The sequence below is a fragment of the Salvelinus namaycush genome, chromosome 34 (genome assembly GCF_016432855.1).
Source record: "Salvelinus namaycush isolate Seneca chromosome 34, SaNama_1.0, whole genome shotgun sequence".
In the NCBI taxonomy this organism is placed as follows: Eukaryota; Metazoa; Chordata; class Actinopteri; order Salmoniformes; family Salmonidae; genus Salvelinus; species Salvelinus namaycush.
Window position 1 is genome coordinate 63,716 of NC_052340.1, and position 24,434 is coordinate 88,149.

At 43.5% G+C, this 24,434-nt stretch overlaps 1 protein-coding gene across 1 annotated transcript in view; it reads left to right on the forward strand.

Annotated features, from left to right (window-relative positions):
* LOC120029072 (multidrug resistance-associated protein 5-like) overlaps positions 1-24,434 on the forward strand; it is a 90,368-nt gene that overhangs the window by 30,003 nt on the left and 35,931 nt on the right. Inside the window, exons 2-7 of the mRNA XM_038974377.1 lie at positions 6,055-6,200; positions 8,749-8,904; positions 9,309-9,453; positions 14,167-14,400; positions 16,182-16,355; positions 23,951-24,098. Coding sequence (XP_038830305.1) covers positions 6,055-6,200; positions 8,749-8,904; positions 9,309-9,453; positions 14,167-14,400; positions 16,182-16,355; positions 23,951-24,098 — 1,003 coding nt within the window. The remainder of the gene's footprint in view (positions 1-6,054; positions 6,201-8,748; positions 8,905-9,308; positions 9,454-14,166; positions 14,401-16,181; positions 16,356-23,950; positions 24,099-24,434) is intronic.

Sequence of the window (24,434 nt, forward strand, 5' to 3'; positions counted from 1 at the left end):
GCACCCGATGTCACAGGAAGGCCAAAAAAGATCATCAAGGACAACAACCACACGAGCAACTGCCTGTTCACCCCGGTACCATCCAGAAGGCGAGGTCAGTACAGGTGCATCAAAGCTGGGACTGAAAGACAGAAGCTATTATTCAATCTCAAGGCCATCAAACTGTTAAACAGCAATCACTAACACAGAGGTTGCTGCCTACATACAGACTTGAAATCATTGGCCACTTTAATAAATAGATCACTGGTCACTTTGTTTACATATCTTGCATTACTCATGTCATGTGTATATACTGTATTTTTTACCCTCTATGGCATCTTGCCTATGCCGCTCGGTCATTGCTCATCCATATATTCTTAGTCCATTCCTTTACTTAGATGTGTGTATTAGGTAGTTAGATTACTAGTTATAAACTCAGCAAAAAAAAAACGTCCTCACTGTCAACTGCACTTATTTTCAGCAAACTTAACATGTGTAAATATTTGTATGAACATAACAAGATTCATCAACTGAGGCAAACTGAACAAGTTCCACAGACATGTGACTAACAGAAATTGAATAATGTGTCCCTGAATCAAAAGTGGCCACCAGCTGCATTAAGTACTGCAGTGCATCTTCTCCTCATGGATTGCACCAGATTTGCCTGTTCTTGCTGTGAGAGGTTACCCCACTCTTCCACCAAGGCACCTGCAAGTTCCCGGACATTTCTGTGGGGAATGGCCCTAGCCCTCACCCTCCGATCCAACAGGTCTCAGACGTGCTCAATGGGATTGAGATCCGGGCTCTTCGCTGGCCATGGCAGAACACTGACATTCCTGTCTTGCAGGAATTCACGCACAGAACAAGCAGTATGGCTGCTGGCATTGTCATACTGGAGGGTCATGTCAGGATGAGCCTGCAGGAAGGACACCACATGAGGGAGGATGTCTTCCCTGTAACGCACAGCGTTGAGATTGCCTGCAATAACAACAAGCTCAGTCCGATGATGCTGTGACACACCGCCCCAGACCATGACGGACCATCCACCTCCAAATTGATCCCGCTCCAGAGTACATGCCTCGGTGTAACGCTAATTCCTTCGACGATAAACACAAATCCGACCATCACCCCTGGTGAAACAAAACCGCGACTCGACAGTGAAGAGCACTTTTTGCTATTCCTGTCTGGTCCAGCGACGGTGAGTTTGTGCCCATAGGTGACGTTGTTGCAGGTGATGTAAGGCAGGTCCTCACCAGACAACAGGCCTACAAGCCCTCAGCCCAGCCTCTCAGCCTATTGCGGACAGTCTGAGCACTGATGGAGGGATTGTGCGTTCCTGGTGTAACTCAGGCAGTTGTTGTTGCCATCCTGTACCTGTCCCGCAGGTGTGATGTTCGCATGTACCGATCCTGTACAGGTGTTGTTACATGGTCTACCACTGCGAGGATGAGCAGCTGTCCGTCCTGTCTCCCTGTAGCGCTGTCTTAGGCATCTCACAGTACGGAAATTGTAATTTATTGCCCTGGCCACATCTGCAGTCCTCAGGCCTCCTGGAAGCATGCATAAGGCACGTTCACGCAGATGAGCAGGGACCCTCGGCATCTTTCTTTTGGTGTTTTTCAGAGTCAGTAGAAAGGCCTCTTTAGTGTCCTAAGTTTTCATAACTGTGACCTTAATTGCCTACCGTTTGTAAGCTGTTAGTTTCTTAACGACCGTTCCACAGGTGCATGTTCTTTAATTGTTTATGGGTCATTGAACAAGCATGGGAAACAGTGTTTAAACCCTTTACTATGAAGATCTGTGAAGTTAATTAATAAAAATCCAATTATTTTTGAAAGACAGGGTCCTGAAAAAGGGACGTTTCTTTTTTGCTGAGTTTATACATATACACACAGTGCTTTCGTTAAGTATTCAGACCCCTTGACTCTTTCCACATTTTGTTAGGTTATAGCCTTATTCTAAAATTGATTAAATTGTTATTTTTCAATCACTCATCAATACCTTACTCAATAAATTGGATGCAGTCTATCACAGTGCTATCCATTTTGTCACCATAGCCCCATATACTACCCACCACTGCGACCTGTATGCTCTCGTTGGCTGGCCCTCGCTTCATACTCGTTGCCAAACCCACTGGCTCCAGGTCATCTACAAGACCCTGCTAGGTAAAGTTCCCCCTTATCTCAGCTCGCTGGTCACCATAGCAGCACCCACCTGTAGCACATCTCTCTGGTCACCCCCAAAGCCAATTCCTCCTTTGGCCACCTCTCCTTCCAGTTCTCTGCTGCCAATGACTGGAATGACTACAAAAATCTAAAGGGTCTGAATACTTATGTAAATGTGATAGCAAATATATAAAAAATTAAAATCTGCTAACATTTCTAAAAACCTGTTTTTGCTTTGTCATTGTGGGGTATTGTGTAGATGAGGGGAAAATCTATTTTAGAATAAGGGTGTAACGTAAGAAAAGGTTTAAAAAGTCAAGGGGTCTGAATACTTAACGAAAGCACTGTGTATATATAAAATAGACATAGCAGATCGGTTAAGGGCCATTAGCGACGCAAGACTAGTTCTGCCAGTTGGTCTCCCAACCTACACGTTGAGGTGCTCCATGTAATAATTCCACCTGCAAATAGCCCTATGACAACGATATACAGTGGGGAGAACAAGTATTTGATAACCTGCAAAATCGGCAGTGTTTCCTACTTACAAAGCATGTAGAGGTCTGTAATTTTTTATCATAGGTACATTTCAACTGTGAGAGACGGGATCTAAAACAAAAATCCAGAAAATCACATTGAATGATTTTTAAGTAATTAAATTTGCATTTGCAATACTTGTTCTCCCCACTGTATATCTGTGGTAGATGAATAAAATTCCATGGTTTAACATTTTTTGGAGTACTGTCGTAAATGAAATAGGTACATAGTCACAGTCAGTGTATAAAACAGCAGCTTATTTTCCACAAATTATTTTAAGCCTCGGTGGAAAACATACAAATATAAAACTACTTGCAGATGATTTAGGTTTATGAAAGATATTTGAAATATTCCAAAGATTTTCCACAAATCTAGTCAAACAAAATTATTGCTAAATTGTTGAAATCATTACATATATACAGTATATAACATTTAATGATCATAATAATGTGTCAAACAGATCCTAACACCAATTCCTCTAGTAGGTTAAACTGGGTTACTGACTGAAAATAAGCATCAGACAAGGTCACTAGTCAAACTGGCAATGCCCTCGTCCAGTCATCTCTCCAACAAGGCATCACGCCTCACTGCTGCCACCCATTGTTGTAGGTAGTTTACTTAATACAGCAAGGTTGCTCTTATACTTGTGTAATGATACCAATTACTCAAGGAAAAATATTGTAACGCAGTACAATCGTAACCAAGTAGAGATATTTTTGTTATTACCCAAGTAGATTAGGATTGTTCCTATTCCCATGTCTAATCACAAAAATGCTCCGTCATTACTACCTACCTGTATGCAATGCAAAGCAATCACTATGTAAAAATGATAATACAATTTTGTAACTATACTAATTAAACCGTCAGCTCTGTGGTGTATGACAGAATGGGTATTAAGTCTGAGCAGAGTAAAAGGGAATGGTTAATAGTGGAAAGAAACATCTCCATACACACTTAACATTTCACTTAAATCAGTCAGCATAAACAATGGCCTGCACACTACATTGCTCTAGTCTGACCAACCACCCTACTTTTCGCCTTAAGGAACCATTGGTATTATGTAACTATACCAAATGTAACATATCATGCTAATTTGAGTATCCTGGATTTACATTTACTATGTTATGTCTAGTCTGAGACCAGGCTAGTCTTGGTATCAGCTCCAAGTTTAAATAGGCATCACACCTGCGGGACAGGTACAGGATGGCAACAACTGCCCGAGTTACACCAGGAACGCACAATCCCTCAGTCAGTGCTCAGACTGTCCGCAATAGGCTGAGAGAGGCTGGACTGAGTGCTTGTAGGCTTATTGTAAGGCAGGTCCTCATAAGACATCACCGGCAACAACGTCGCCTATGTGCACAAACCCACCGTCGCTGGACCAGACAGGACTGGCAAAAAGTGCTCTTCACTGATGGTCGGATTCACATTTATCGTCGAAGGAATGAGCGTTACACAGAGGCCTGTACTCTGGAGCGGGATCGATTTTGAGATGGATGGTCCGTCATGGTCTGGGGCGGTGTCACAGCATCATTGGACTGAGCTTGTTGTCATTGCAGGCAATCTCAACGCTGTGCGTTACAGGGAAGACATCCTCCCTCATGTGGTACCCTTCCTGCAGGCTCATCCAGACATGACCCTCCAGCATGACAATGCCACCTGCCATACTGCTCATTCTGTGTGTGATTTCCTGCAAGACAGGAATGTCAGTGTTCTGCCATGGCCAGCGAAGAGCCCGGATCTCAATCCCATTGAGCACGCCTGGGACCTGTTGGAGGGTGAGGGCTAGAGCCATTCCCCCCAGAAATGTCCGGGAAATTGCAGGTGCCTTGGTGGAAGAGTGGGGTAACCTCTCACAGCAAGAACTGGCAAATCTGGTGCAGTCAATGAGGAGATGCACTGCAGTACTTAATGCAGCTGGTGACCACACAAGATACTGACTGTTACTTTGGAGTTTGACCCCCCTTTGTTCAGGGACAAATTATTAAATTTCTGTTAGTCACATGTCTGTGGAACTTGTTCAGTTTATATATCAGTGGTTGAATCTTATGTTCATACAAATATTTACACATGTTAAGTTTACTGAAAATAAACGCAGTTGACAGTGAGAGGACGTTTATTTTTTGCTGGGTTTATAATTTATTTTGTAAGGGAAAATCAACAAGAGGCTATGCGTTCTATGGAAAATAATGAACGTGAAAGGTGGTCCACGACACGCTATTGGAGTTGCATTATGTTCCAGAGAACGCAAAGAGCCACGAGTTGATTATCCCTTTTATACCAGGGCTATAATTTAACACATTTGCCACTAGAAATGTGTTCATCCACTTTAGTAGCTAGCAAGTTTACTAGATGGCGACAGTAGTTGCCTTGGTAACCAAACAGACTTGCTAGTTTAGCTAACCAAACCATCAGTTCCAGCTTGCTATTATGAAAATCGAATTCAACAATGCCCTGTTTTCAATTCGACTTTTGCTTTCCAAATCAGCTCAAACATAAAACATGTAAGATGGAACTACAGCCATTGAATACTGTGCAAATATACCGTGCGTAAAAGAGAAATAATACACGCTTTAGAATGCCCTTCAAGCCAATCAGAAACGAGTATTCAACAATGCCATGATTTATTATATATAGAATGCTCTTTTCAAAGCTAAAGGTTTTGTAGGTTAAGAAGTGGTAAAGAATTCTGGATTAACCAACCTCGTTCATTATGTAAGCGGCAGTGGAGGATGTAGCATTCAGCTTAGCGTGAACGCATCTTCAAGATCCTGGTTAAGGAGAGAGGTCAATGATAGGAGGGGGGCGTATGTGGATGCATCGCGGCTCTCGTGTTTAATCTGTGAGTGTTGCTCTTAAAGAACGCTCACACCAAGACTAGAACCTAGTGTACTACTTAGGGAATAGGGTGCCATTTGGGACATATACTACAAGGTTATGCTTTTTTTGCCCTCTGGCAAATGGAGGCCAGATGATTACCTAATACTTGACTGGCAACAAGTATTTCTCTCGAGTCATGTCTGAGTGAACTTCTCAAATGTACTGTCATCAAACTAGTAGGGACAGATACTACAAAAATTATTAAGTGTAACGGATGGGGATTTGTAAACGCACTCCTGAACCTGAGATGTATCCACTTGTTGCCAATTTGAATCCTTTTTGGTGGCGTGACTGGCTAAGTACATTTTAGGAGGGTGGTCACGTGTGTTTGCTAGGACAAGGTCCCAGGGTCTAGTCTCGGTGTGAGCTGTAGTAGGTGGTACGGCTACCTCTAACGTCCGCACTGTGACGTCCGCCACAAGCTAAATGCTTCCAATACGTCATTGTTTAAAATGTATCTGCTCTTATTGACAATATTCATCTCCATCAATTCCAGGATGCACTGGAAACGGCGGCAAGGGCAGAGGGTGGTTTGTCCCTGGACGGTGGCGCTCCCTACATGAAAGAGCTGGAGGAGGAAGCAGTGCGGAGCAAATACCAACACAGCATCGGCGTCCTCAAACCTATCCGCTCCACCAGCAAGTAAGCAAGCACCACCACCACCGAACACTGTTACAGGTGCATATCTGTAGGACCTCGAGTTTTTCCTTGTGATTACATAACCTAGTTTTAATGACTCCAACCTAAGTGTTTCAACCACTCCACAAATTTCTTGTTAACTATAGTTTTGGCAAGTCTGTTAGGACATCTACTTTGTGCATGTCACAAGTCATTTTTCCAACAATTGTTTACAGACAGATTACTTCACTTATCATTCAGTGTAATCACAATTCCAGTGGGTCACAAGTCTACATACTAAGTTGACTGTGCCTTTAAACAGCTTTGAAAATTCCAGAAAATGATGTCATGGCTTTAGAAGCTTCTGTTAGGCTAATTGACATAATTTTGAGTCAATTGGAGGTGTACCTGTGGATGCATTTCAAGACCTACCTTCAAACTCAGTGCCTCTTTGCTTGACATCATGGGAAAATCAAAAGAAATCAACACAGAAAAATAATTGTAGACCTCCACAAGTCTGGTTCATCCTTGGGGGCATTTTCCAAACGCCTGAAGGTACCACGTTCATCTGTACAAACAATAGTACACAAGTATAAACACCATGGGACCACGCAGTCATACCGCTCAGGAAGGAGACGCGTTCTGTCTCCTAGAGATGAACATACTTGGTGCGAAAAGTGCAAATCAATTTCAGAACAGCAAATGACCTTGTGAAGATGCTGTAGGAAACAGGTTACAAAAGTATCTATATCCACAGTAAAACGAGATATCATAACCTGAAAGGCCACTCAGCAAGGAAGAAACCACTGCTCCAAAACCGCCATAAAAAGACTACGGTTTGCAACTGCACATGGGGACAAAGATCTTACTTTTTGAAAAACTGTCCTCTGGTCTGATGAAACAAAAATAGAACTGTTTGGCCATAATGACCATTGTTATGTTTGGAGGAAAAAAGGGGGAGATTTGCAAGCAGAAGAACACCATCCCAAGCGTGAAGCACAGGGGTGGCAGCATCATGTTGTGGGGGTGCTTTGCTGCAGGAGGGACTGGTGCTCTTCACAAAATAGATGGCATCATGTGAAATGAAAATTGTGGATTTGTTTGAAGCAACATCTCAAGACATCAGTATGGAAGTTAAAGCTTGGTCTCAAATGGACAATGACCCCAAGCATACTTCCAAAATTGTGGGAAAATGGCTTAAGGACAACAAAGTCAAGGTATTGGAGTGGACATCAAAGCCCTGACCTCAATCCCATAGAAAATGTGTGGGCAGAACTGAAAAGGCATGTGTGTTAGGCACGCCTTTTGGAGGGAACGCAACACCCTGCTACACGCAACTCCCAGTGGAGTGAAAGAGGTATGTGACTGTAGGTGCAGGTAAGGATGACAGAGGCAGAATATATTACCGTTTACAGGGAATTTATTTCCGTCACACGGTAATTTGGGGAAAAGGGGCTGGACCAAGAAAGTAATAGTTAAAGCAAAGAAAGTTAAAGTCCCCTCTCCTACAACTTACCTAACTAGCACAACCTGGCACAGTAAAATACAGGGGATGGTCCGCCCAGGTCTTTCCTAGTGTGCATAGACATAGTACATACTACAGGTATATGTATACCCGCAGGCCTCTTTCCTAAGCACTTCCAAGGTGCCTTTCCCTTCCCCCCCTGGGAACAAACAAAGCAGAATAATACAAACTTAAAGTGACCAATTTCACTTATCAAAAACACAGTCCTATGGCGTACACAAACGTCAGCAGGACCGGCTACACAATACTTTACAAAAAGTCATACAGACCAACAACGACACACAGGACATACCAAGAAGCTCTCTCTGAGCAACACAGGACATACCAAGAAGCTCTCTCCCCTAACAAAGGAACACTGGCTTTTATCCAGCTGGAAAAGGAGTTTGTAAATGCAGACAGCTGTAGCTGACGAGAGGGCGGGGTCAGCTCCAATCGTTCATCGGGCCGACCAATCAGCTGCTTGGGGGAATCCAGGAAGCCATTTCCTGAAATACACATACCTATACACAAACCCACAACACAGAAACTGGGGAACGTAACAGTGTGCGAGCAAGGAGGCCTACAAACCTGACTCAGTTACACCAGCTCTGTCAGGAGGAATGGGCCAAAATTCACCCAACTTATTGTGGGAAGCTTGTGGAAGGCTACCCGAAATGTTTGACCCAAGTTGAACAATTTAAAGGCAATGCTACCAAATACTAATTGAGTATGTAAACTTCTGACCCACCAGAAATGTGATGAAAGAAATCAAATCTGAAATAAATCATTCTCTACTATTATTCTGACATTTCACATTCTTAAAATAAAGTGGTGATCCTAACTGACCTAAGACAGGGAATTTTGAAGAATTGTGAAGAACTGAGTTTAAATGTATTTGGCTAAGGTGTATGTAAACTTCCGACTTTATCTGTAGGTGCTCTCTGGCAACATGGTGGCAAGGAATAACTAAGGAGGAAATCTTGAGAGAGAGACTCCTTTTGCTGTACACAATTAGAAGTTCCTCTAACTTTATCGGTCCCCCACAACTCCACCCCACTCCCCCCACAGGCACGAGCACCCGGTGGACAATGCGGGCCTCTTCTCCTTCATGACCTTCAACTGGCTGACCCCGTTGGCCGTTCTCGCCCACCGCAAAGGCCAACTGCAGCTGGAGGATGTGTGGGCTGTGTCCCAGTTTGAAAGCTGCAAGGTCAACCGCCACAGGTCAGTACTGATTGCTGCACATATGGGGTCACAAAGGTCACCCTTCCAAGGATAGGTAATTGAAAGATACCAAGAACCCGCTTGGCCTGGGTCTCGGCCTCTGTCTTATCTGTCAACATTTTAACTGGTCTTGGTCTGGATCTCAAGAGGTTTGGGTCGGAGTTCTCAACAGTTGTAGTTTTTTCCCCTTAAGAAAACGTGTTTTATTGTTTTATGGACTGTGATAATCAGAATGTAGAGGGGGGATAGTTTCAGAGGAATACAGAGAAAAGGCTGAGACTGGATTTGTACCCATATGTGGTGCCTGACTCTGGCACGACAATTCCAGTCTTGACTCTTAGTGGAGGGAGAATAGAGTGAGTGATTGTTGGTCGACTTTGGTTTGATCACCTGTGTGTGCGCAGGCTGGCCGGCCTGTGGGAGGAGGAGCGCAGGGTGAAAGGGGACGAGGCTTCCCTGTGCGGTGTGGTCTGGGTGTTCTGTCGGACGCGACTCCTTCTCTCCATCCTCTGCCTCATGGTCACCCAGCTAGCCGGCTTCAGTGGCCCAGTAAGTAATGTAATCTCATCCTTCCCCTGTGGAGGCTTTCTTTCAGTAGCGCTCTCTCCCCCTGCCTCTGTCCCCTTCCCTCCATCAAGGCTGAGGCCTACAGGTGAGTGTTACATGTGTTAAGTTTCTTCTGTCTCAATGTTAACCCTTTACACTCGTGGGAATTGGCCTATATGGATAGGGCGAAATTGAAATGTTTCTTACAGAAGAAATATGAAAAGCATAAGCATGGTAGCAATTGAAAGGGAACAGTTTGGAGATTATGGGAAAATGATGAGACCTAAATTGAGGACACAACCGTTCACCTGACACAAGACTGACTCCAAACATTACACTGTTGATTTTATGTGCATTTTACATTTACTGTACTTTTCGTCGCATTTGTTTATAATGAAATTTGAAAAAACTCTGGATTCATTCAGTAACATGATAAGAAATTTCACGGTTTATGACTCAACTAGTCTTTTTTAGTTTTCCTAGCTGTGCCGTTGAGGAACTAGAGCAAGCACAATTGTATTTGTTTTGTTTGGAACCCAACCCTGCATCTCTGCCATCACACAATTACTGTTGTTTACACAATCCAAAAATGGCCCATTTTATAAATGGCGATCTAGTTCAGGTGGGAATCATTTGAAGCGTGTTCTATTGCCAAATGACCAGCTAAGTTCTAAAATATGATATTAGTGCTAGGCTTCACTAGGCAGTTCAGAGAAACAGATGGTCATTTTGGGTTGCATAGAAATAGGTTTGGATACATGAGTGCATTCAGGTGAGTATTCTGCAGGGAATTTTTGAACAGAATGAGCCTATGACGCCATGTCATCTAACTGTCGATCAAAAACGTTGACACTAAATATGAGTTTTATGATATTGAAATGTGAAGTGCACATTTGGACTCACAGGTGTTTGGCTTGCTTGTATGACATCAATGTGGTATTTATGATAATCCTTAACGTCTCATCTTTCAAAATGCATCGAGTCCTCTTAATTTACAGCATTTCTCCTCAGACAACAAAGTTGCCCAATAGGCAGGAGGGATGAGCGCAACTTCTAGTCAAGTTCAGGACGGCTGTCAGTGAAAACCGATACAGTGCTATGAAGCGTAGAGCCTGAGCTCTAACCTAATTTTTAGCATGTTACTGTACAGCCGCTGTGTTCCAATTTAGGTGCTTATCAGTGCCCAAATCTGCCATTTTCAACCGGTTTACGGGTACGAGTGTAAAGGGCGACACTGTGGTCTGAAATGTGCCTTACTGACCACTCATTCTAAACAAATTAACTGGATACTACCGGAGGTTTATGGAATGGGTTGTTTTGGGGTTTTTACCAATCCAACTCAAATCTGTTTTTCTTTTCTATTCAATGTTGTCATCTTGGATCCATTGTGTCAGGCTTTTTTGAGGAGACTACAATGTAATGGGTTATGGAAATTGTGAATCCTCGTTCTTTAGTTAACAACACCTAGTCAGAAACCATACTCCTGTCTGTCGCCCCCTAGATGGTCTCTGTGACTAGATAAATGACACCTGTTGCAATTGTCCATCCTACAGCTGTTCTTTATGCTATTCAGGTGTTTGTAGGCCTCCTAGGTAAGAACAGGTGCTTTAGAGGGAAGGGTTGTGTTCGTTAGGCACCAAATGGAAAAAAAACGGACTGAAACAGGGAGGAACTACCTGGACACATTTTTGTTATGCGATGCAAAGCGTTTTCTGTTGCGTGTCCTAATGAACACGACCCAGGTGTTAGGGTTAATCGGTCCCATTTTTCCTAGGATAGCCTCTGTCATCCTCCTCTCTTCCACAGGGACCACAGTAAGCCGTCTCTACCTCTGTGCTGTGAAGGGTTACAAAATTCCCGAAACCTTTCCACAATTCCTAGGTTTTGTGAATTTTCCGGAAAACCCAGAAACTTTGAGAAAGTTTTAGTAATTTTGCAACCCAAGTACTGTGTCATCTGCTCTTAGTATAGCAGCACAGCAACACACCTGTGTCTCTCACCCAGGTTAAAGCAACCCAGCTAGCACAGAATGTTCTTTAATGTTTCCTAGTGGTTCTCCTTTGGGAATTTGAAAAATAATTTGCTTACAATGTTCTGAGAACGTTATGTTGGTTCAGGAACCTTCCCACAACCTAATGTTTTTTCCCCAGAACGTTAACCAAAATGTGTTAGCTGGGAAGATTATTGTATCACCCCCATTATTATAGATGGGCAGTTTGGGACGGGCTGAGGGCATGGCATACAAGTGTTTGTGCTCACTGCTCCCCCCCATGCAAGGTGGCGTGTGACAGAGGCTGTTCTTCAGATTCCACAGGGTGTCCGTTTAAACCCCTCGGCGAGAAATAGAGAATGAAGCGGGCAGAGACCCTGGGGGAAGAAAGCCGGAGAGGTAAGGGCATGTTTCTCATGCAGGGATGGATCAAAGTTCTTTCTCTGAAATGTTTCTTTCTCTCTCTCTCTCTCTCTCTCTCTCTCTCTCTCTCTTTCTCTCTCTCATATAAAACATCTCTTCATAAAAATAACTGATGGGTTACCACAAAGCACTGTAAAATGCTGTTCGATGTCATTAACATTGTTTTTGTTTTTATGTTTGTATGCAATGTTCAATGCTGTTTTGTTTTTCTTGAATTAACACTGATAACGATCTGCTGTTATAAACACAGTTCCACCCAAATGCTCAGTCAGACTTTCATATTAGTGTCCCCCTAAATGCGAGGTGTTGTTGGACTGTTCAGGCTAGAGGGGGGAGATACAAAATACTAGGCTTGTATCTACAGACTCTTCCTTTTTGGGGCCTCATAATCCCCCCCTCACTAAAAGCCAGGTTGACCTGGTCCGCTGGTGGAAAACCATTTCTGTAGAATCAGTGCCAGTGGGGCAGGGCAGAGGGGCTTTCGGTTCTATTCTTATTATTGCCCACCCTCTTCCCCCTCTTTGGATCTTTGGACAATGACCTAACACAACTAAATATGAGATGTCACACATCTCAACCAAGAGGACTAGAAACGTAAACAAAACAAACTCAAAGACTGAGGCTAAACCTTTCAAAACTCTGTTGACCTGATCGTGTGCCTCTGATGTGAAATGCATTTGTTACTCTTTCCTGCTGGATCTGATCAGCTGTTTTTTGTTGTTGTTGACCTGTTTATGATTTAATTACATGTGTGCTGTTTGTGCAATTTTTTAAAATAGTTTACACATGGTTTCACGGTTTCTATTTGCCTATTTCAATAAAACGTGCATTTATCAACAATTTAGGTTTGCTGACACTCCCTGGTTGTGGACTGATTAACTTGAATGTAGAATTGATTGTTGGTATATCGTCAGTATGTGTGTGTGTGGAATCCAGACTTTTTTTTCCTATTCGCCTTGCTCAGTCTTTCTCAATTGTATAATCTGCTTCCAGGCCTATTAGACATACACTACCGTTCAAAAGTTTGGGGTCACTTAGAAACTAGTCCATTAAAATAACATCAAATTGATCAGAAATACAGTGTTGACATTGTTAATTTTGTTAATGACTATTGTAGCTGGAAACTGCAGACTTTAACAAAAATGGAATATCTACATAGGCGTACAGAGGCCCATTATCAGCAACCATCACTCCTGTGTTCCAATGGCACGTTGTGTTAGCTAATCCAAATTTATCATTTTAAAAGGCTAATTGATCATTAGAAAACCCTTTTGCAATTATGTTAGCACAGCTGAAAACTGTCATCCTGATTTAAAGAAGCAATAAAATTGGCCTTCTTTAGACTAGTTGAGTATCTGGAGCATCAGCATCTATGGGTTCGATTACAGTCCCAAAATGGCCAGAAACAAAGCACTTTCTTCTGAAACTCGTCAGTCTATTCTTGTTCTGAGAAATGAAAGCTGTTCTATGCGAGAAATTGCTCAGTTGTGCACCGGGGCCTCCCACTCCTCTTTCTATTCTGTTTAGAGACAGTTTGCGCTGTTCTGTGAAGGGAGTATTACACAGCGTTGTACGTGATCTTCAGTTTCTTGGCAATTTCTCACATGGAATAGCCTTCATTTCTCAGAACAAGAATAGACTGACAAATTCAAGAAAGTTCTTTGTTTCTGGCCATTTTGAGCCTGTAATCAAACCCACAAATGCTGACGCTCCAGATACTCAACTACTCTAAAGAAGGCCAATTTTATTGCTTCTTTAATCAGGACGACAGTTTTCAGCTGTGCTAACATAATTGCAAAAGGGTGCTGACAAATGCTGACGCTCCAGATACTCAACAAGGACATTTCTAAGTGACCCCCAAATTTTTAACGGTAGTGTAACTGCACGGCCCCCCCACTCAATGTGACTGTAGGTATAATGTCTGAAGGTATCATCAATGAATGTCTGAATCGGTTTACCTGATGATGCAAACAATAGGAAATGTCATGTTGGAATGGGTTTCTCAGTTCACTGTTTCTCTTATTCTCTTTTTAAAGGATCTTAACAAAATCTTAGCAAAGGGTGAGAGCTGAAACTAAAGAAAAAGTATTCTATCTCTAATCAGTAGAGTCTGTTCAACTTCCCTCTTCAGATGATTATTGGTAGTCATGGCATGACGGCTTTAGCTAGTCTTGAATTAGTAGATGTCCATGATGATGATGGCACTTGTGTAGATGTCTCTTGGACATGGTGCTTCTGTCAATCACGTGTCCTGTGCTCTCATCTTTCCCCCTCCTCATCCCTGCCCTCTCCACTCCTGCTAGGCCTTTGTGGTGAAGCGTCTGTTGGAGTACACAGAGCAGGCAGAGCCCGATCTTCCATACGGCCTGCTGCTGGTCGTGGGGCTGCTGTGCACCGAGCTGGTCCGCTCCTGGTCACTGGCGCTCACCTGGGCCCTCAACTACCGCACAGGCACCCGCCTGCGGGGAGCCATCCTCACCATGGCCTTCCACAAGATCCTGCGGCTCCGCAGCATCCGAGACAAATCCATGGGACAGGTGGGACCACCAGACAGAGGCTTCACGCAAATGTTTTTTATTTAACCTCTTATGGCTGAGATCGGCTAAGATTCCGTTAACGGGATCGATATGACAACAGCCAGTGAAAGTTCAGTGTGCCAAATTCAAGACAACAGAAATCTCATAATTAAAATTCCTCAAACATAGAAGTATTTTACACCATTTTAAAGATAAACTTGTTGTTAATCCCACCACAGTGTCCAATTTCAAAAAGGCTTTACGACGAAAGCACAACATATCATTATGTTAGGTCAGCATCTATTCACAGAAAAACACAGCCATTTTTCCAGCCAAAGAGAGGAGTCACAAAAAGCAGAAATAGAGATCAAATTAATCACTAACCTTTGATGATCTTCATCAGATGACACTCATAGGACTTCATGTTACACAATACATATATGTTGTGTTTGATAAAGTGCATATTTATATCCAAAAATCTCAGTTTACATTGGCGCGTTACGTTTAGTAATGTTTTGCTTCCAAACATCCGATGATTTTGCAGAGAGCCACATCAATTTACAGAAATAGTCATCATAAACTTTAATATAAGATACAAGTGTTATACACAGAATTAGAGATATTCTTCTCCTTAATGCAACCGCTGTGTCAGATTTAAAAAAAACTTTACGGAAAAAGCAAACCATGCAATAATCTGAGTACAGCGCTCAGACACAAAACCAAGCCATACAGATATCCGCCAGGTTGTGGAGTCAACAGAAGCCAGAAATAGCATTATAAATATTCACTTACCTTTGATCTTCATCAGAATGCACTCCCAGGAATCCCAGTTCAACAATAAATGTTTGATTTGTTCGATAAAGTACATAATTTATGTCCAAATACCTCCTTTTTGTTTGCGCGTTTAGCCCAGTAATCCAAATTCATGAGGCACGAGAAGACAAAGTCCAAAAGTTCCGTTACAGTCCGTAGAAACATGTCAAACGATGTATAGAATCAATCTTTCGGATGTTTTTATCATAAATCTTCAATAATGTTTCAACCGGAGAATTCCTTTGTCTTCAGAAATGCAACGGAACGCAAGCGAACTCTCACGTGAACACACGTGGTCAGCTCATGGCACTCTGCCAGACCCCTGACTCAGAGCCCTCATTCCTCCCTCCTTCACAGTAGAAGCATCAAACAAGGTTCTAAAGACTGTTGACATCTAGTGGAAGCCGTAGGAAGTGCAATATGACCAATATCCCACTATATATTCGATAGGCAATGAGTTGAAAAACTACAAACCTCAGATTTCCCACTTCCTGGTTGGATTTTTTCTCAGGTTTTTGCCTGCCATATGAGTTATGTTATACTCAGACATCATTCAAACAGTTTTAGAAACTTCAGAGTGTTTTCTATCCAAATATATTAATAATATGCATATCTTAGCTTCTGGGACTGAGTAGCAGGCAGTTTACTCTGGGCACCTTATTCATCCAAGCTACTCAATACTGCCCCCAGCCATAAGAAGTTTTAAGAGAACTGGGCTGGTGAGATGGGGTTGGGGGGACTGGGGTGAGATAATGGTTAGCCTCACAATAATGCTAGCTCTCATTTAGGCTCAACCTTTTCAGATGTTGCTTATCATTAGTCTGAACGAGAAACCCACCTTTAATACAGTACTAGCATTGCAAAACAGTTTGCTATTGTTTCAGAAACACATGATTTGCAATGCAATACAATGTGCATGCAGAGTAAGAGATAGAGATGGTGTAGTTCTGTACTGATGTAAGTGTCTATCGCACTCTCTCTCTCTGCAGTTGATCAACATGTGTTCTAACGACGGCCAGCGGATGTTTGAGGCGGCGGCTGTGGGCAGTCTGCTGGCAGGCGGGCCTCTTATTGCTGTGCTGGGGATGGGCTTCAACCTGGCTATACTGGGGCCCACCTCCTTACTGGGCTCTGCAGTCTTCATCCTCTTCTACCCTGCTATGGTGAGGAGCCCACATGCATACATACAGTACCAGACAAATGTTTGGACACACCTACTCATTCCAGGGTTTTTCTTTATTTTGACTATTTTCTACATTGTTGAATAATAGTGAAGACATCAAAACTATGAAATAACACATGTGGAATCATGTAGTAACCAAAAAAGTGTTAAACAGTTCAAAATACATTTTATACGTGAGATTCTTCAAAGTAGCCACCCTTTGCCTTGATGACAGCTTTGCACACTCTTGGCATTCTCTCAACCAGCTTCACCTGGAATGCTTTTCCAACAGTCTTGAAGTTTCCACATATGCTGAGCACTTGGCTGCTTTTCCTTCACTCTGCGTCCAACTCATCCCAAGCCATCTCAATTGGGTTGAGGTCAGGTGATTGTGGAGGCCAGGTCATCTGATGCAGCACTCCATCACTCTCCTTCTTGGTCAAATAGCCCTTACACAGCCTAGAGGTGTGTTGGGTCATTGTCCTGTTGAAAAACAAATGATAGTCCCACTAAGCGCAAACCAGATGGGATGGCGTATCGCTGCAGAATGCTCTGGTAGCCATGCTGGTTAAGTGTGCTTTGAATTCTAAATAAATCACAGACAGTGTCACCAGCAAAGCACCATCACACCACCTCCTCCATGCTTCACGGTGGGAAACACACATGCAGAGATTATTCGTTCACCTACTCTGCGTCTCACAAAGACATGGCGGTTGGATCCAAAAATCTCAAATTTGGACTCATCAGACCAAAGGACAGATTTCCGCCTGTCTAATGTCCCTTGCTCGTGTTTCTAGGCCCAAATAAGTCTCTTATTCTTATTGGTGTTCATTAGTAGTGGTTTCTTTGATGACCTGATTCCTTCAGTCTCCTCTAAACAGTTGATGTTGAGGTGTCTGTTACTTGAACTCTGTGAAGCATTTATTTGGGCTGCAATTTCTGAGGCTGGTAACTCTAATGAACTTATCCTCTGCAGCAGAGGTAACTCTGGGTCTTCCATTCCTGTGGCGGCCCTCATGAGAGCCAGTTTCATCACAGCCCTTGATGGTTTTTGCGACTGCATTTGAAGAAAAGTTCTTGACATTTCCCGCATTGACTGTCTTTAAAGTAATGATGGGCTGTCGTTTCTCTTTGCTTATTTGAGCTGTTCTTGCCAGAATATGGACTTTTAGGTCTTTTACCTAAAAGGGTTATCTTCTGTAAATCAAATCAAATGTTATTTGTCACATGCGCCAAATGCAGTGAAATGCTTACTTACAAGCCCTTAACTCGACCTACATGTACATAATTACCTCCATTACCTCTACACCGGTGCCCCCCTCACATTGACACATTGACTCTTTACCAGTACCCCCTGTATACAGCCCAGCTATTGTTATTTACTGCTGCTCTTCAATGATTTGTTATTCTTATCTCTTACTTTTTTAGGGATTTTCTTAAAACTACATTATTGGTTAAAGTGACTATGCATAGATAATAACAGAGTAGCAGCAGCGTAGGGGGGTTGGGGGTGGGGCAATGCAAATAGGCTGGGTAGCCATTTGATTAGCTATTCAGGAGTCTTATGGCTTGGGGGTAGAAGCTGTTTAGACGCCTCTTGGACCTAGACTTGGCGCTCCGCTACCGCTTGCCGTGCGGTAGCAGAGAGAACAGTCTATGACTAGGGTGGCTGGAGTCTTTGACAATTTTTAGGGCCTTCCTCTGACATCGCCTGGTATAGAGGTGCTGGATGGCAGGAAGCTTAGCCCCAGTGACGTACTGGGCCGTACGCACTACCCTCTGTAGTGCCTTGCGGTCGGAGGCCGAGCAGTTGCCATACCAGGCAGTGATGCAACCCGTCATGATGCTCTTGATGGTGCAGCTGTAAAACCTTTTGAAGATCTGAAGACCCATGCCAAATCTTTTCAGTCTCCTGAGGGGGAATAGGTTTTGGCATGCCCTCTTCACGACTGTCTTGGTGTGCTTGGACCATGTTAGTATGTTGGTGATGTGAACGCCAAGGAACTTGTACCTCTCAACCTGCTCCACTACAGCCCCGTCGATGAGAATGGGGCGTGCTCGGTCCTCTTTTTCCTGTAGTCCACAATCATCTCATTTGTCTTGATCACGTTGAGGGAGAGGTTGTTGTCCTGGCACCACACGATCAGGTCTCTGACCTCCTCCCTATAGGCTATCTCATCGTTGTCGGTGATCAGGCTACCACTGTTGTCATCAGCTAACTTAATGATGGTGTTGGAGTCGTGCCTGGCCGTGCAGTCATGAGTGAACAGGGAGTAGAGGGGACTGAGCACGCACCCCTGAGGGGCCCCCGTGTTGAGGATCAGTGTGGCAGATGTGTTGTTGCCTACCCTTACCACCTGGGGGCGGCCCGTCAGGAAGTCCAGGATCCAGTTGCAGAGGGAGGTGTTTAGTCCCAGGGTCCTTAGCTTAGTGATGAGCTTTGCGTGTACTATGGTTTTGAACGCCGAGCTGTAGTCAATGAATAGCATTCTCACATAGGTGTTCCTTTTCTCCAGGTGGGAAAGGGCAGTGTGGAGTGCAATAGAGATTGCATCATCTATGGATCTGTTGGTGCGGTATGCAAATTGGAGTGGTTCTAGGGCAGTGGTCACCAACCTTTTCTGAGTCAAGATCACTTTCTGAGTCAAAATGCATGCAGAGATGTACTGCTCTGATTTTTTTTTATTATCATGACTTAAAAAATGTAAGCCTATCCAACAATAGCCAATTAAAAACAGTAATGTAGCAATGAGGTTAGTGCAGTAAGCTATATGCCCAATACATTATCACAGCATACTGGCTTTGCTTGAATTTACCTGCCAATGCATTGTTTGGGACATATTTTTTTATTATTTCAAAATTTGAGGTAGGCTATATAATCACACCAGTAATAGATCCATTGTTGTATTACTTGTGAGGCACAGCTGCGTGAGCATACATTTAAATAATTCACTTTTTATTTTACTGGGCTGATGATGCCTGCATCTGATGGTCAGTCTCAGCGGAGGGAGAGAGCAGCAGACTGAGGGGTCTGTCTCTCAACATCCCTCCGTTCTCCCTGTCCCCCATTGACACTGACCAAAAAGGGACACCGTCTTCCAGCTGATGGCGAAACTCGACTCGCACCGCATTATTTCTGTTGTTGTTGTTACTCCTATGAACAGAGAAAGTGAAATATTCCTTGATATTAAAAAAGGCCCAAGTCGCTAATAATAACAATGCAAGCCTGTAGATACACTTTCCTACTCATTCATTACTGCTGCACTGCTTGTTGTAGCGCTGAGTGAAAATTGGAAGAATGCACATTTTATGGGTTATAAAAGTATGAATACAAAGTATTGACAGTGCTGAGTAAGAACTTAAACATGAACTCAGCTCTTTGCTGTATTCGTTGACAGTCTCTCTCGAGTCATGGTTTTAAACGTTTTGAAATCTCACAGTATCAATTTTGCCGTAGCATTTTTTTATGCCTGCTACGTTACTGCAGACTCGGTCATCTGAGCAATCTGATTTGCCAGCGGTGGCATAGTGCTCTTGATTTCCTCTCCAGGCCCACCGGGAAAGCAGAGTTTGTACCTTCAGACACATGAAATGGCAACAGTTTTTCTAACCAGCGAGCAGGGCAGCTGAATTAGCTGCACCTACCACCAAGGCTTTATCGTTGGGTTTTTTACAGAAGTGTTTGGCAATCGACTAGAAAAGCCTTGGAGATCGACAAGTCGATCGTGATCGACCGGTTGGAGACCACTGGTCTAGGGTTTCTGGGATAATGGTATTGACGTGCGCCATGATCAGCCTTTCAAAGCATTTCATGGCTACAGATGTGAGTGCTACGGGTCGGTAGTCATTTAGGCAGGTTACCTTTGTGTTCTTGGGCACAGGGACTATGGCGGTCTGCTTGAAACATGTTGGTATTACAGACTCAGACAGGGAGAGGTTGAAAATGTCAGTGAAGACACTTACCAGTTGGTCAGCACATGCTCAGAGTACACGTCCTGGTAATCCATCTGGCCCAGCGGCCTTGTGAATGTTGACCTGTTTAAAGGTCTTACTCACATCGGCTGCGGAGAGCGTGATCACACAGTTGTCCGGAACAGCTGATGCTCTCATGCATGTTTCAGTGTTACTTGCCTCGAAGCGAGCATAGAAGTTATTTAGCTCGTCTGGTAGGCTCGTGTCATTGGGCAGCTCTCGGCTGTGCTTCCCTTTGTAGTCTGTAATAGTTTGCAAGCTCTGCCACATCCGACGAGTGTCAGAGCCGGTGTAGTACGATCCGATTTTTGTCCTGTATTGACACTTTGCCTGTTTGATGGTTCATTGGAGGGCATAGCGGGATTTCTTATAAGCTTCCAGGTTAGAGTCCCGCTCCTTGAAAGCAGCAGCTCAGTGCGAATGTTGCCTGTAATCCATGGCTTCTGGTTGGGGTATGTAGGTACGGTCACTGTGGGGACGATGTCCTCAATGCACTTATTGATAAAGCCAGTGACTGGTGTGGTGTACTCCTCAATGCCATTGGAAGAATCCCGGAACATATTCCAGTCTGTGCTAGCAAAACAGTTCTGTAGTTTAGCATCTGCTTCATCTAACCACTTTTTTTAAGACCGAGTCACTGGTGCTTCCTGCTTTAATTTTTGCTTGTAAGCAGGAATCAGGAGGATAGAGTTATGGTTAGATTTGCCAAATGGAGGGTGAGGGAGAGCTTTGTATGCATCTCTGTGTGTGGAGTAAATGTGGTCAAATTTTTTCCCCTCGGTTTGCACATTTAACATGCTGATAGAAATTACATTCGTGGCCAAAAGTTTTGAGAATGACACAAATATAAATTTTCACAAACATCTTTGTCAGATGTTACTATGGAATACTGAAGTATAATTACAAGCATTTCATAAGTGTCAAAGGCTTTTATTGACAATTACATGAAGTTGATACAAAGAGTCAATATTTGCAGTGTTGACCCTTCTTTTTCAAGACCTCTGCAATCCACCCTGGCATGCTGTCAATTAACTTCTGGGCCACATTCTGACTGACGGCAGGCCATTCTTGCATAACCAAAGCTTGGAGTTTGGAGAATTTGTGGGTTTTTGTTTGTCCACCCGCCTCTTGAGGATTGACCACAAGTTCTCAACGAGATTAAGGTCTGGGGAGTTTCCTGGCCATGGACCCACAATATCGATGTTTTGCCCCCCGAGGCACTTAGTTATCACTTTTGCCTTATGGCAAGGTGCTTCATCATGCTGGAAAAAGTCATTGTTTGTCACCAAACTGTTTCTGGATGGTTGGGAGAAGTTGCTCTCGGAGGATGTGTTGGTACCATTCTTTATTCATGGCTGTGTTCTTAGGCAAAATTGTGAGTGAGCACTCCCTTGGCTGAGAAGCAACCCCACACATGAATGGTCTCAGGATGCTTTACTGTTGGCATGACACAGGACTGATGGTAGCGCTCACCTTGTCTTCTCCGGACAAGCTTTTTTCTGGATGCCCCAAACAATCGGAAAGGGGATTCATCAGAAAAAATGGCTTTACCCCAGTCCTCAGCAGTCCAATCCCTGTACCTTTTGCAGAATATCAGTCTGTCCCTGATGTTTTTCCTGGAGAGAAGTGGCTTCTTTGCTGCCCTTCTTGACACCAGGCCATCCTCCAAAAGTCTTCGCCTCACTGTGCGTGCAGATGCACTCACACCTGCCTGCTGCCATTCCTGAGCAAGCTCTGTACTGGTGGTGCCCCGATCCCGCAGCTGAATCAACTTTAGGAGACGGTCCTGGCGCTTGCTGGACTTTCTTGGGCGCCCTGAAGCCTTCTTCACAAAAATTGAACCGCTTTCCTAGAAGTTCTTGATGATCCGATAAATGGTTGATTTAGGTGCAATCTTACTGGCACCAATATCCTTGTCTGTGAAGCCCTTTTTGTGCAAAGCAATGATGACGGCACGTGTTTCCTTGCAGGTAACCATGGTTGACAGAGGAAGAACAATGATTCCAAGCACCATCCTCCTTTTGAAGGTTCCAGTCTGTTATTCGAACTCAATCAGCATGACAGAGTGATCTCCAGCCTTGTCCTCGTCAACACTCGCACCTCTGTTAACGAGAGAATCACTGACATGATGTCAGCTGGTCCTTTTGTGGCAGGGCTGAAATGCAGTGGAAATGTTTTTGGGGGATTCAGTTCATTTGCATGGCAAAGAGGGACTTTGCAATTCATCTGATCACTCTTCATAACATTCTGGAGTGTATGCAAATTGCCATCATACAAACTGAGGCAGCAGACTTTGTGAAAATTTATATTTGTGTCATTCTCAAAACTTTTGGCCACGACTGTAGGTAAAACTGATGAAAGTTTCCCTGCATTAAAGTCACCGGCCACTAGGAGCGCCGCCTCTGGATGAGCATTTTCCTGTTTGCTTATGGCGGAATACAGCTCATTGAGTGTGGTTTTAGTGCAATCCTCTGGTCTGTGGTGGTATGTAGACAGCTACAAAAAATACAGAAGAAAACTCTCTAGTTGGATTGTGTGGTCTACAGCTTATCATGAGATACTCTACCTCAGGCGAGCAAAATCCCGAGACTTCCTTAGATATCATGCACCAGCTATTGTTTACAAATATGCATAGGCCCCCGCCCCGTATCTTACCAGAGGCTGCTGTTCTGTCCTGCCGATAGAGTGTATAACCCACCAGCTGTATGTTCTTAATGTCATCGTTCAGCCACGACTCGGTGAAACATAAGATATTACAGTTTTTAATGTCCTGTTGGTAGGATATACATGCTTTCAGTTCGGCCCATTTATATTCCAGCGATTGAACGTTAGCTAGCAGAACGGAAGGCAAGGGAAGATTAGCCACTCGTCGCCTGATCCTCACAAGGCATCCTGATCTCTTTCCACAAAACCTACATTTCCTTTTCCAGCAAATCACGGGGATCTGGGCCTGGTCGGGTGTCTGAGGCATATTCCTCGCGTCCGACTCATTGAAGAAGAACTCCTCGTCCAATTTGAGTTGAATAATCCCAGTTCTGATTCCAGAAGCTCTTTTCGGTCATAAGAGACGTTTGTGGAAACATTATGTACAAAACAAGTTACGAACAACGCGAAAAAACAAACAAAATAGCATGGTTGGTTAAGATCCGATAAGACGGCAGCCATATTTCCATACCTTGTCACAACAGAACTGATTGGCTCAAACACATTAAGAGGAAAGAAATTCCATAAATGTACTTTTAACAAGGCATTCCAGGTGACTACCTCTTGAAGCTGGTTGAGAGAATGTGCAAAGCTGTGTGCAAAGCTGTCATTAAGGCAAAGGGTGACTACTTTGACGAATCTCAAATCTCAAATATATTTTGATTTGTTGAACACTTTTTTTGGTTGCTACATGATTCCATATGTGTTATTTCATAGTTTTGCTGTCTTCACTATTGTTCTACAATGTAGAAAATAGTAAAAATCAAGAAAGACCCTTGAATGAGTAGGTGTGTCCAAACTTTTGACTGGTACTGTACATGCATACAGACGTTAATATATATATATATATACACATACAGAGCAACCGACCGATGAAAATACATTATATAACAACATTTCACTGTGTGTTCCCTGCTTCAGATGTTCAGCTCAAGGCTGACGGCCTACTTCAGGAGGAAGGGCGTGGCCGTGACGGACCGACGGGTGCAGAAGATGAACGAGATCCTCAACTACATCAAGTTCATCAAGATGTATGCCTGGGTCAAGGCCTTCTCCCAGGATGTGCGCAGTAAGTGCTGAGTGTGAGATTTAATTGATCAATTAGCTGGTTGACTGTCTGACTGACTGAATGACTGGTGACTTTTCATGTAAACAGATTTTGGTCTGGTGTTTTAATCTTAGGAACCACATCAATATCATGGCAATCTTAGATGAAGACCAGTGACTGACGGACTGAGTGGCTGGCTGACTGACTCATTGCACGCGTTCGAGCAGATCAGTTCTGTGAAGTGTCGTGTCTTCGGCATTATTTAAACTGAAGACTATTTTATCAAATCTATTCTCTGCAATTATTATTACGTGTTTTAACTAATCATTAAATGGAATTAACTAGGAAGTTCGGGCA